Source organism: Octodon degus, unplaced genomic scaffold (genome assembly GCF_000260255.1).
Source record: "Octodon degus isolate 3935 unplaced genomic scaffold, OctDeg1.0 scaffold00146, whole genome shotgun sequence".
Lineage (NCBI taxonomy): Eukaryota > Metazoa > Chordata > Mammalia > Rodentia > Octodontidae > Octodon > Octodon degus.
Genome location: NW_004524722.1, coordinates 3,880,067 through 3,892,414, shown reverse-complemented (window position 1 = coordinate 3,892,414; position 12,348 = coordinate 3,880,067). Strand labels below are relative to the sequence as shown.

Sequence of the window (12,348 nt, the reverse complement as noted above, 5' to 3'; positions counted from 1 at the left end):
TAGTTTCAAAGGAGGAAGAAAGTTGACTATAACAACATGGTGATGTAGCATATTGAATAAAGTGAGGATGAAGTTTGTCTCTTAATTCAGCAATCTGAGGATCATTATTCATTTTAAATGAATACATTTTCTGTGAAAAACGCAAGACATTTCAGAAAATACTAAGTGGGCTTTCTACCTTGACCTTGTTTCTATAGCTCAAGAAAACTACTGTGCCTGATGTTCTACAGAGCGGGACAAATTCTGTTCAGCTTCTATACATCATATTCAAGACATGTAAACCCAACAAAAAGGAGTAATAAAATCATTGTGACCCTGATAAATGCAGTCAGTAAAATGGCAGTGGCAAAGTCCAAACTACAGTCTGGTCCATGCAAACAACCTACACAGAAGCTCTGTGGATCTGCCGAGGCTGCCTAAGCCACCATCCCAGAAGGCAGGCAGACCCTGAGCAGCTACAGGCATCTAGTGAGTCTTACCCTTCCCTCGCCACAGTCTCAGGAGCTTTCCTGAGCTTTGAGCCACCCCATCAACTTCAGAGCATCCCTGAACTGCAGCTCGCCCACCCTTCACTGGGTGAAAGCCACACTGAACTCCACATAGGGGGAGCTTTGGCGAGCCTAAGGAGCTCCCACACTGTCACAAGAACCTTGTTGACCCACTTTACAGCCCCCCCCCCCATTGCTGCTGAATCTGGGTGTACATTGGGAGCTTCAAAACTGTCAAAAGGAAGGAACAAAAGGCAAGCACAGAGGGCCGGCCAAATAGCTCAGCAGATTACAGCGCCTGCTTGATGCAGTGGCCAGGGTTCAATCACTGATGTGCCGTGCCGGCCCCACCCCTGGGGCATGCTGAGATGGTGAATGATACTGGGTGTGGTGGCATGCGCCTGTAATCCCAGCTTTTGGGAGGCTGAACACAGGCTGAACACTACCTATGAACAGCGTACCCTGTACTAAAAAAAAAAAAAAAAAAAAAGGGCAAGCACAGACCTGCAGCCCACCCAGAACAAGTCCAGGAGACATGGATGTAGAAGAACTTGGAAGTCACACTCTTGAAATTTCTGAAATGATGGCAAATGACAATTGCATTAGGCTATGGAGGATTTCTGGCATGTTGCAAAACCAACAGACACCAAAACCAAAGGGACATTTTGGAGCGCTTTATTAGCTGAGCTCGGCGGAAACACTCTCCCCAGAAAACTAACAAGAATGCCTCAGTCTCTCGGAGGAGCAGCCAATGGTTCCGAGAGATAGGAGTCCAGGGATTGGATCGGAGTCTAGGGAGTCCCGTTAAAGGGATCCCAGATGAGCCCCCAAATGTGGCATGTCGCAAAACCAATAGACACCAAAACCAAAGGGACATTTTGGAGCGCTTTATTAGCTGAGCTCAACGGCAACACTCTCCCCAGAAAACTGACAAGAGTGCGCACCTAGCTAGAGTGACACACAGTTTTTAAAGGGAAAAACCACAAGAGTAGGGGGAGAAGGGGGGATTTTACAAAGCTTATTTTGAGTTATTCAGGACCGAGGGTTACCTCTTTGTTCCCGTAGACGAAGTCACATTTTGCAAACCCTACAGGAATATGTCCTCATTTGGCTTAGGCATTGTTTTTGTTCCGGTAGTAGGAAGGACATCTGATGACAGTTTAACCCATTTTCAGGCTTTCTGTCTTGTAATCAGAAGGACAGTTTAACTCATTTTACGGAATGTGGAGGAACATTTTTTATCTTCTTTCGGAATGCTGAGAAGCACTTTCTTATTTACACAAACAGTAACATTTTGCAGTTAGGCATGAGTGGGAGTTTACAAAAGAAATCAAGGTTTTACAAAACAGAAGCTACAAAACTTGTTACAAAATGAAGTTAAAGGGGCCGGGGAGATGGCTCAGCTTCCTTGGCAAGCTCAAGGGCCTGAGTTCAATTCCCAGTTCTGAAAACAAAAAAAAAAAAAGGAGTTAATTAAGGCAGTTTACAACCAAAATAATCTCTCAGGTTAAAAAATAAATAAATAAATGACAACAATCATGACAGAAGTGCTCAGCACATCAAAAGAAGGCATAGAAAAGTTTCTGTACATCAAAAGAAATCACCACAGAGTAAAAAGAAAACCCATGAATTGGGGAAAAAATTATAGCTCTGACAAAGAACTTCTACTGAGAACATGTAAATTTTTTTTAAAAATAAGGTCCTGGACCAGTGAGATAGTTCAGCAGTCTAAAGTACCACTTAGGCAAGCTTAGGCAAGCAAAAAATAAAATAAAAGTTAAAAAAATAAGATCCCAAAAATTCAAAGACCCAGTCCAAAAATGGACATCTGAGATGAATACACACTTCTCAGATGAAGAAATACAAATGGCAAATAAATATATGTAAAAATGTTCGATATCATTGGCCCTTTGAGAAAGGCAAATTGAAACAACACTGAGATCCCATCTTCCCCAGAAAGAATGACTTTCATCAAGAAGTCAGCCTTACCTGCTGGAGTTACAGCTTTTAATTTTCTTATAACTTTTTTCCAAGTTTGCATATTTATATCTGATAATTTGAACAACCAATTTGAAGACAACTTTATGCAATAAAGCAAACATTGTTGAATTCCTACTGACTTGTTTGCTGAAGTTCTCTATCATTTCTAACTTTTTTTTACTATTTTGTATTCTCTTTAGATACTATTAAAAATAAAAAGCCAAACTAGAGGGGAATTGAGAGAAAAGAGAGAACAGATTCATTTCAAAAAGAAAACAAACCATTCATGAGTTATTCACAAAAACAAGAAAAAGAAAGATCATTCAAAGGCCATGCTTAAATTTTCTTTGCTTTCTAATGCTTTTTCATGGGAAAACTAGTGACATAAACAGGAAGGGAATGAGTCAGAAAGAGCAAAAGATTGAACAGTAGGGCCACATAGAGGGGAATGTTTGACCCTTCATGATACTTCCATTTCTCACAGCATAAAACACACTAGAAAAAAACAGATTTGCAGTTACCAAGTCAGGGTACTCTCTTATATTCATCCCATTTAATGCTCTAGTACAAGATTATAGAAGTAACAGACACTCAGAGAGCTGATCTAATGTACTTTTAATTTCCATGAGCAAGAACATGAACTGGCTCCTGAAAGCACACACACTTAATGAGGCATTCAAGGATTTGTAAGAAGTATACACAAAAATCTCATGATACAATTGATTCAGAAAGACCACCACATGAAGTGAACCTCACTTGGTTATATTCATCTAAAGCTTACCCCATACATGGAAAAAAAAAAAGGTGAGGAAAAGGAACATCCAACACCTGTCATTTTTGTCCTCCACACAACACAGGAACCAACTGCTCCTGAATCTGCTTGGTCTTCACTCCATAAATGATGGGATTCACCATAGGTGCAATCAGAATAGACACATTGGCTAGCAGGATGTAGATATGTGGTGCAATGTGGTGTCCGAATCTCTGAGTGAGGGTTGTGAACATCATAGGACCATAAAAGAGAACGATGACACAGACGTGGGAGCCACAGGTACTCAGGGCTTTATGGCGAGCATCTTGGGATGGCATATGGAAGACAGCACGGAGAATCAGCACATAGGAAATGAAAATCAGCACAAGATCTAAGACTACTGTTGACATTAGGACAAAAAACCCATACCAGATGTTGACTCGGATGTCATCACAGGAAATACGAGCCAACACAATGTGTTTACAACCAGTATTCGGGAGGGTATTACCTTTACAGAAAGTCAGTCTTTTCAGTAAAAATATAAGGGGGACTATTGTGCCATAACTCCTCAGAAAGATGGTCACTGCAATTTTTCCTATCAGGGAGTTTGTCAGAATACTGGTGTACCTCAGAGGGTAGCAGATGGCAACGTAGCGATCAAATGCCATCACCAGCAAGATCCCTGACTCAGAAACAAAGGTGGAGTGGATGCAGAAGAGCTGAGTGATGCAGCGATCCAGGGAGATCTCTCCAGCATTGAACCAGAAGATGGCCAGCATCTGAGGAATGGTTGAAGTGGATAAGACAATGTCTGCTGCTGCCAGCATGCAGAGGAAGAGGTACATGGGTCCATGCAGAGTCTGCTTTGTGAGGATCATGAAGATGAGCAGGCTGTTCCCAAGCAGAGCGATGACATAAGAAATAGCGAAAGGGATGGAAATCCACATGTGCTGGTCCTCCACGCCGGGGATGCCCAGCAAACGGAAGACTGTGTGGCTGACACCTGTGTGGTTAGAAGTGCTCATCTCTGAAACACACAAGCAGAGATCCCCACCTGCTAGTCACAAGGAAGAGTTGTGATTGCACTCAAGCTTTTCATAAATGCTGTCATGGGATTTTCATACCTAATTGATTCTATCCCATTCTAATGCTGCAATATGGCTTATTTTCTGAATAAAGATAACCTCCTAAGTAATAATTACATTATTGTAATGAATGAATTTTAAATGACTAAGCTAACATATCAGTGATTCAATAAATTTTTGACATAGAGCCTGAATAGAAAGAGTAACTTGTACTGTTCCTGTTTGTAATGATTTCAGAATGAATGCATATCCAAATCAGGCAGATGCAGAAAGATAAACAGTAATTTATCTCTTCTGCTTGCAGAATGTAGAAAAATTGAACCCATACACTTTGATAGTGGAATGGTGATTTTCAGGGAATATGGGGCATATGGGAATTTTTGTCAGAGAGCACACAGACCTGTGTTCATTCCCACCACCCACCAGACTAAAAGTAAAATGTCGATCTTCAATAGTGATAGATGTAGCATACAAGGCATAAAGGATCAGGAGAAGGATCAGAGCTCATTGCAATGTGTCAAATGCTTCTGAACATCAGAATCAGGTATCAACATGGAGCCTTTTCTGGAGGACTCAGGGTCCCCAAAACAATGGGAGCTAAACAAGGTCCTCATGTGCTGGATGTCTCCATTTTTCCCTCCCACGCTGCTTGTTCTTCTGAGATACTTCATCCTTTTGTCTTTAGATCAGTGGTGTGTGGTATGAGGAAGACACAAAAGGAGAGAGAAATGAAGAGGGAAGGGAGAGGGAGTGAAAGTGTAGAACAGGGAGTGGAAGGAGGAGGAAGAGGAGTTGGCATAGTGGTGGCAATCAAATGAAGATGAGAATTTCAAAGCATTTATCAGTTACCTAGGTAAATATACACTGGTCTTCACCACTTCCAAATTATCAGCATAATGTACCTCTCTGTAGATTTGCAAAAAATGAGCACAACTGACTCTCAGCGAGTGCTATGAGCTGACTCCAGCACACGACTGCCCTGATCACTCCCATTCTACCCACTTAACTCTGGGCAATGGTCTCAGAGCCTTTTAGCACCTAATTTGTGCCCTACAGTGCCCATGTTCCATAACTCCTACCTTCTTTTTGAATTTCATCGCACAGTAAAATCAGCACCACTCACCTTTCTCCAAGGAGGTTTCGTGAGCTAGAGTGGGATGAGTCACACGAGGACTGAGCAGTGAGCAGCTGGGACCAGGGATTTTATGCTTTTGCTTAATGAGGTGGCATCCACCAGGGATTGCAAGCCTAGTACTCAGAAAGACAGTCACTACACTTCTCCAAACTTGTCCCCTCCTGTCCTATTCCACAGTTTCTCCCCTACCTCACATGTGTGTGTGATTCTTTTCAATACATCCCAAGTCTTCATGACTTTGAGAAGTACTTCATTTTCATTCTGAGTGAAAATTAGTAAATATCAATCTCATGATCAGCAAGCAGAATTTGAAAATCAATGTTACTAATTTTCTATATTTTTAATTTTAAATCGTATTTATACATATAAGTTACATAATGCATAGTTACTAAAGACTATTGTCCTTTTGAACATTATATATTTGCATGATGTGATACATTTGTTATGCCGTATTTAATAAACCAATACCAATTCAGTATCATTATCACTCATGCTGTATTTATTTTTCTATATATTTTTATCTCTGTCTTTCTGTTCTAGAATCCAAATAGGAAAACCATAATATATTAAGTAATCATTTCTGTTGAGGCTATTGTTTCTGTAAGTTTCTCATGCTTCTTTTTTTCTTTTTTTTTTTGAGACTTTGGTTGTTTTAATTAGTATTTTCCATTAATTTTGTTAGATGCAAGACATGGTGGCATACATCTGGAATCCAAGCAATCAGGAGACTGATCCAGGTGGATCTCTTCGAGTTCAAGGCCCTTCTGGGCTACAAATTGAGTGCAAAGTCAGCCTGAACTCCATAATGAAATGCTGTCTCAGATCAAATATACTACAAATCATTACTGCTAAACATTGTGTAAATTGAGAAAAAAAAAAAAAAAAGAGTGACACTCTCAGAATCTCAAGAAGAAATGACATGACTGGCACCAACACATTATCCACAAACAGAAAAACTGATAATGAGAACTCAACAAATTCTTAAATTGTTGCACTGTGATAAGCAACACTATGAGAATGAAATCAAAGTGACAGGCATGGGAATATATTTGCAAACCACATATCTGACAAAGGGCTTGTAGCTAGGATACTTTAATTTAACAAATCCCACTACCAACAAGACCTCTGACTCAGAGATGAAGCAGGAATGGAGGTGAACCAGGGAGAGCTTCTGAACCAGAAGCTGGCAGGACTGAGACATGGACACGGGAGAGCACAACATCTGCTATGAGCAACACTTGGAGGAAGAGGTGCGTGGAGATTGTGCGTCAAGGGCTGGGGAGATAGCTCAAGGGCATAAGCGCCTGCCTGGCAAGCCTAAGGTCCTGAGTTCAATCCCTAGTACCACAAAAAAAAAAAAAAAAAAAAAGAGAGATTGTGCATCAAGGACAGTGAAAAGAAGTTGAATGTTTCCTAGCAGAAAAATATTACAAAAAATGAAGAAAAAGCCAGAAATCCACATGCAGTTCTAGGAAGGAGAGGACAGTGGGTCTAACATCTATGGGCTTTCAGGTGGTCATACATGGACAAACTTCCACTCCTATCCAGAGGTGGGTGTTTGAGTCCAACTGTGATATCATGTGAATACTTGATAACGGGTAATGGATAACCACCAGACATTAATTTATCACTATTCTTGAGGCATATTGGACCAAGACCAAGGCCCTGGCCTCGGGTGTCAGGTGAAGCCTTTCTTGTTATGTCTTCAAATGCAAAGGCAGAAGAGCAAGCTCACTGAAGCCTCTGTGAAGCCTCTTCTCTAAGGGTCTTCATCCCTTTAATGAAGGAGGAGCCCTTATTGTGTAATCACATTCTAAAGGCTGCTCTCCTTGACCCTGCAACATGGAGAAGACCTGAACTATGCAGAGAGTGCAGTAACACCACAGCATAGAGTTTATTCAGGTATAGGGTTCTTGTGAATCTTTCAGCTGAAAGAGGCCAAATGAATTTTTTCTAAAGTGCTTAAGGCAGCTTCTTCATTTCTAATTTTTTTAAATCTCTTATATCCTTATTTATTCGGTATAGGGTCTCATTACACAGCTTGGACTTGTAGTGATCCTCCTGTCTCAGCCTCCCCAGCACTGGGATTACAGGCATGAACCACCACACCTGATTCTGGGGTCAGCACAGTGGCATGAAATGTGGTACAGGGGATGGAACTCGAGTCCTTGTGCTTGCAGGCGCTTATGCCCGCTGATCTATTTCCCTGGCCTCCTTCTTTTCTATATCCAGTTTAATACAACTGGTTTAGAATCCAACTTCTAGAGGGGAAATGCAATGCTAAATGCACGTTTTTCTAAAATATAACTTGCTTTACCTATGATACATCTATTGCAGTCAGCTCTCATGCATTTCCTGTACAGAAAGTAGTCATGTTTAACTGGTAAAAACAAAAGAGCAAATAAAACAATAAAAAAATTGAAAGCATTTACCAACTTTCCATAGTGTATTAAGTAAAAAACTCAATATTTTTAATCAAAAGACAATAAGAATGTTATGAATATGAAGTTAGCATTTACTTTAACTTGAGACTTTAAATAGGCACTAATTTTTTAAGTTTCAAAATGAGTATTTCTCTTTAACTTAATAACTGAACTTTAAAAATTGAAAAACTAAACACATGTTTATTTTTAATTTTAGAGACCTTAAAAAAGCAGAGAAGTAAACCATCCAATTCTTATTTTGAAGTACTACTAATATAATTCTAAGAATTACACATAGGGCCAGCCAAATAACTCAGTGGATTAAAGCACCTGCAAGCAGGCACAGGGGCCAAGTGTTCAATCCCTGGTCCTGCTGTGCTGGCCCTAGCCCCAGGGCACACTGAGATGGCAATTGAGAATGGACATGGTGGTGCATGCCAGTAATTCCAGCACTTAGGAGGCTGTAAACAAGGGAATCACTACGAGTCCAATCTAGTAGTGAGACCCTGAACACCCTGTTGATCCTTCCTTTAAAAAAAAAAAAAAAGTCACATTAGTAAGCAGTAAATTTTAAGAGGAAATGAGTGATTAGTATTCCACAGGCCTTGGTACAGAAAGCAGCTCATTCATCGGGGAGATGGCTCAGTAGAATAAGTGCTTCCCTGGCAAGTGCAAGGGCCTGAGTTCAATCCCCAGTTCCACCAAACAGAAAGCAGCTCATAAGCAGCAATGACTTCTTGGGGAAAAGTTGTTATACACAGCACAAGATATTTAATATAAGAATGAAAGAAATAAAAAGAGAAATTAAAAATTTCAAAAATTAAGGAAAATACAAATTGATGTCCTTAAAATGTTCAAGAAATTGTTAAATACTGTAACTGCAATTTTTTGGCTCAAAGAAGTTCAGTTAAACATTTTAATAAATTTTTTAAGAAGTGATTTTTTTTCTGTTCAATAACCCATTATAGGTTTTACTTGTTTAAAATATTTCCCTCAAGTCTGAGGAGAGTGTGTTGAGTTTTGGAAGAACTGCAGCCCTTTAGAAAGCAGACAAATACTACAAAAGGACTGAGGAAAAGTATCTTCTGAATATGTATTTGAAACACTCCTGTGTCAACTAAATCATAGATACACAGACGTTTTTCAAAAATCATTGCTTCAACCATTCCATATGCTATTATGATACTTGTTGGCAGCTCCCTTTCTAATCTATTTTGCTTAGATAAAAGTTGAGAATTATTTTCTATACTTCATATAACTGTATCAATATACTTTTATTCCTATAAGCGATGTTAAAAATCAGCAATAACTATGTACCTTTTGTGCTATTGGAGACTGAATACACTGAGCTATGTCCTCAATGCTTTTTAAAAACTATTTCATTATGAGACGAGGTACCGCTACAATGCCAGGGCTAGGTTCAAACTTCTGACCCTCCTGTCTCAGTCTTCCAGGGTGCTGGGATTACAAGCTTCAGCTACCACCTATTGCTAAAGGTAACTATTAAAGTTGGGGTTAAACTAGACAACAAAGTCAGGAAACACGAGACTTTAAAAAATCTTATGCATCATCCAAAGTGATGGAATGAAAAGAAGTCTAAAGAGCGTAACATGTAAAGACCATCCCTTTGCTACTGTGTAGGACAGAAGACACAAAACTGAAATTTGGGTGGTTTTAAACTGTTTAAATTTTTCTTACTCTATTTTGAATTATAACAAGAGCACTACCCCAATATTTGGGAAATTGATATATAGTCTAGGTGATAAATGTCAATTTAGCAAAACTCAACTTATTTATAGGAGAAAGCCCATTTTAACAACTTTTCTATCACTCCTGATACATTTGGTTTTTATACAACCTTAGGGGACTGTACATCTTTAAAGTTCACTGTAAGAACTAAGTAATAGATAGTGGTGAGTCAGAGAAGAAAACATAAGAAAAAAGGAAAGCGAATTTTAAAAGTTTTTGTTCCAGGTCCTAGGATTAGAATATATAAACACTGGAAGAGTCAAAGTAATCTATGAAACACAGAACTGCTTTTCTATATGAATATTTAAATATTGCCTCACTTTGCTCTTTACAACATCAGTTTCTTACTTGTTAACTGCTTGCTTTATGATATTGTACATTAGGTTCCTGCAAGCACTGCATACTAGATGCTTAAGTTAAGAATCCAGGTCTTTATGTAGAACACAGCAAACTTGATTTCCACCACCCACAAACATCTACGATTGTTAAGTGCACAGAAAATGCCACCCAGTTGAGGGAGGGTAAACCTTCTGAGTAGACATTACTGAGTAACACTGTTCAGGCTACTAGCTGAACCAGTCATTCCATTTTCACTTCTCTGAAGTGTTCTCACAGCACTTGGAACTTGCATCCCTGTACTCAAGGAAAGTCTACCACCCCAAACCTGCCCTTGTTCTCTTCTTCTTTCATTTTACTTTCTTGGCCTTTTCCTCCAGTAGGATCCCACTCTAACAGGAATCTTCAACAGATTCAAATGGGATGATGAGCTATCTAAACTGAAGTTAAGAACTTTGGTTTCTAGTACCACTGGATCAGAATATTCTCCAGCCACAGCTTTGTTACAAGCTCACACTCTGAAATTCATATACTTGGAATCAAATTTTAATCCTGATAAATTATATTCAGTACCCTCAATATTACCAATTATCTCCCAACATCGCTTATAATTTACACATGAAAGTCCATCAGAATTAGTTTTCTTATATTCAAGTATGTGGTGGTAGATCTTATTATCTTATTCTGGCATTCTCCAAGCTACTGTTCCAGAGTTGTCAGCCACCAGTCTACTAGATCTATCTCAGGAACTTTTGGAACTCGCAAAATCTTTAAAGTTTGTAGCATCTATCTTTCTTGAGAGAAATCCACCATTAAATGAATCATGTTGTCACTGAACTTTGGTCTCCAAGAAAGATTAAAGGCTAAAGCCATTGTGACTCTTTGAAAATTATTCAGGTTCCTTTACATCTAATGACCAAGTTGCAAACTCTAGTAGCTCTTCAGAGTTCTCCAGGGCATTATTACACTGGCTGAACTGATGCTGAACTCCTTTTAATGTATGATTTAGTGTATCAACAAAGTTCTGAATTTCATTATTTTTATTTGCCAGAGTTGAAATAATCCTTTGTAGAGTTTCCTTCTGGGTGTCCATCATGACAGGCTAACACCACCAAACCCACCACGGAGGGCGGGTGAGGGGATGGAGGAGGTCACGTGTGCCTGCAACACTATGAGAAGTCACTGCTCCACCCACACCACTGCTGCCCAACTGCCAAAATGAAATATATTAACATATATTGTTTTCATGGAAACCAAAAAATATAAATAAGTTGATGAAATCATGTCTGGAAAGTTAGTAACAAGGTGATTCTTGGAATTAGAATTTAGTAGTTTCTTATTCAGTGAAGAATAAACAAACAAAAACAGCACTTAAAAGATCCTTATTCTTAAACACTGTATAAGCCATGGAACTGGTACTTGCACAGGGCATTCTGGAGAAGGAAGGGACAGTGCTTCCATAGGCAGGTTAGACTGATTGCCATGGCAGTGAAAATAACTTCACCCTAGATCTCATTCTCTCCACAGTGGCAGCCATCCCTGGGGTGAAGGCTTTAGCTTAGAACGGTTCCTCTAGTTCAGGTGGATTGTTGGAAAATGTTGTTGGGACACAAAGAGACTAAATTCTAAAAGACTCCTTCTTTCCAGAAGAACATAGATCTGAGTGGGATCCCAGTCACAGTACAACAGGCATTCATTACACACTGCTTTATATACAGTGTATCTTATGAACCCCAGTGGGCATATGTTTATTTGGGAAAATAATTAAAAACATTGGCAAATATGAGTCAACTCTAGAGAGCTGAGCATTAGAAACAGCCTGATAAGTTTGATCTAGGGCAGTTTTAGCCTCTGGTGTAAGTGTTCTTTAGAGGTAGGGGCTAAGTCTCCCTTGAGAATGTCAGAGAGGACTTAAATGATGAGTAGTTAGCTTAAGAGCTGGGTGAATCCAATAAATATTACCAAGCAAAGTCTGAAAATCATGTAGGATTGTAAGATAATGAACCAGGATCTGAACAGTTTGAGGCACAATTTGTCTGTTTAATGAGCTGTCCAAAATATGAAGAAATTATCATAGCTTGTACCCCTTTTGGGGTCACCAGTAGGCCTTTTATTATTTAAATGGGCTGACAAAATGAAGGACTGTTTAAATCATGTCTTTTTTTTTTGGTTATATTTTTTAATCTTTTAATAGATTGCAAATTGAAGATGAATTGTTTACAAACATAACTGAATATAACAATAAAAACTGTCCAAAATAAAGATGAAGAAACAATTTACACATCAGTCATAATAGTTCACTGTGTCAAAACCAAGAAATTATATTCATATAATTAGAATTCTCAAAGTAGAAAGGAGTAGGCAATAACTATTTAAAACTTTAAAATTTCTGAATTTAGTT

At 39.0% G+C, this 12,348-nt stretch overlaps 1 protein-coding gene and 1 pseudogene across 1 annotated transcript; both read right to left on the bottom strand.

The window, feature by feature from the left end:
* Positions 1 to 3,299: 3,299 nt before the first annotated feature.
* On the bottom strand, positions 3,300 to 4,244 carry LOC101578845 (olfactory receptor 52B4-like). Its single transcript, XM_004642071.1, has one exon. The coding sequence runs from the start codon at positions 4,242 to 4,244 to the stop codon at positions 3,300 to 3,302; it is 945 nt and encodes a 314-aa protein (XP_004642128.1).
* A 6,006-nt stretch (positions 4,245 to 10,250) lies between these two features.
* LOC101578446 lies at positions 10,251 to 11,089 on the bottom strand (annotated as a pseudogene).
* Between the last annotated feature and the right edge of the window lie 1,259 nt (positions 11,090 to 12,348).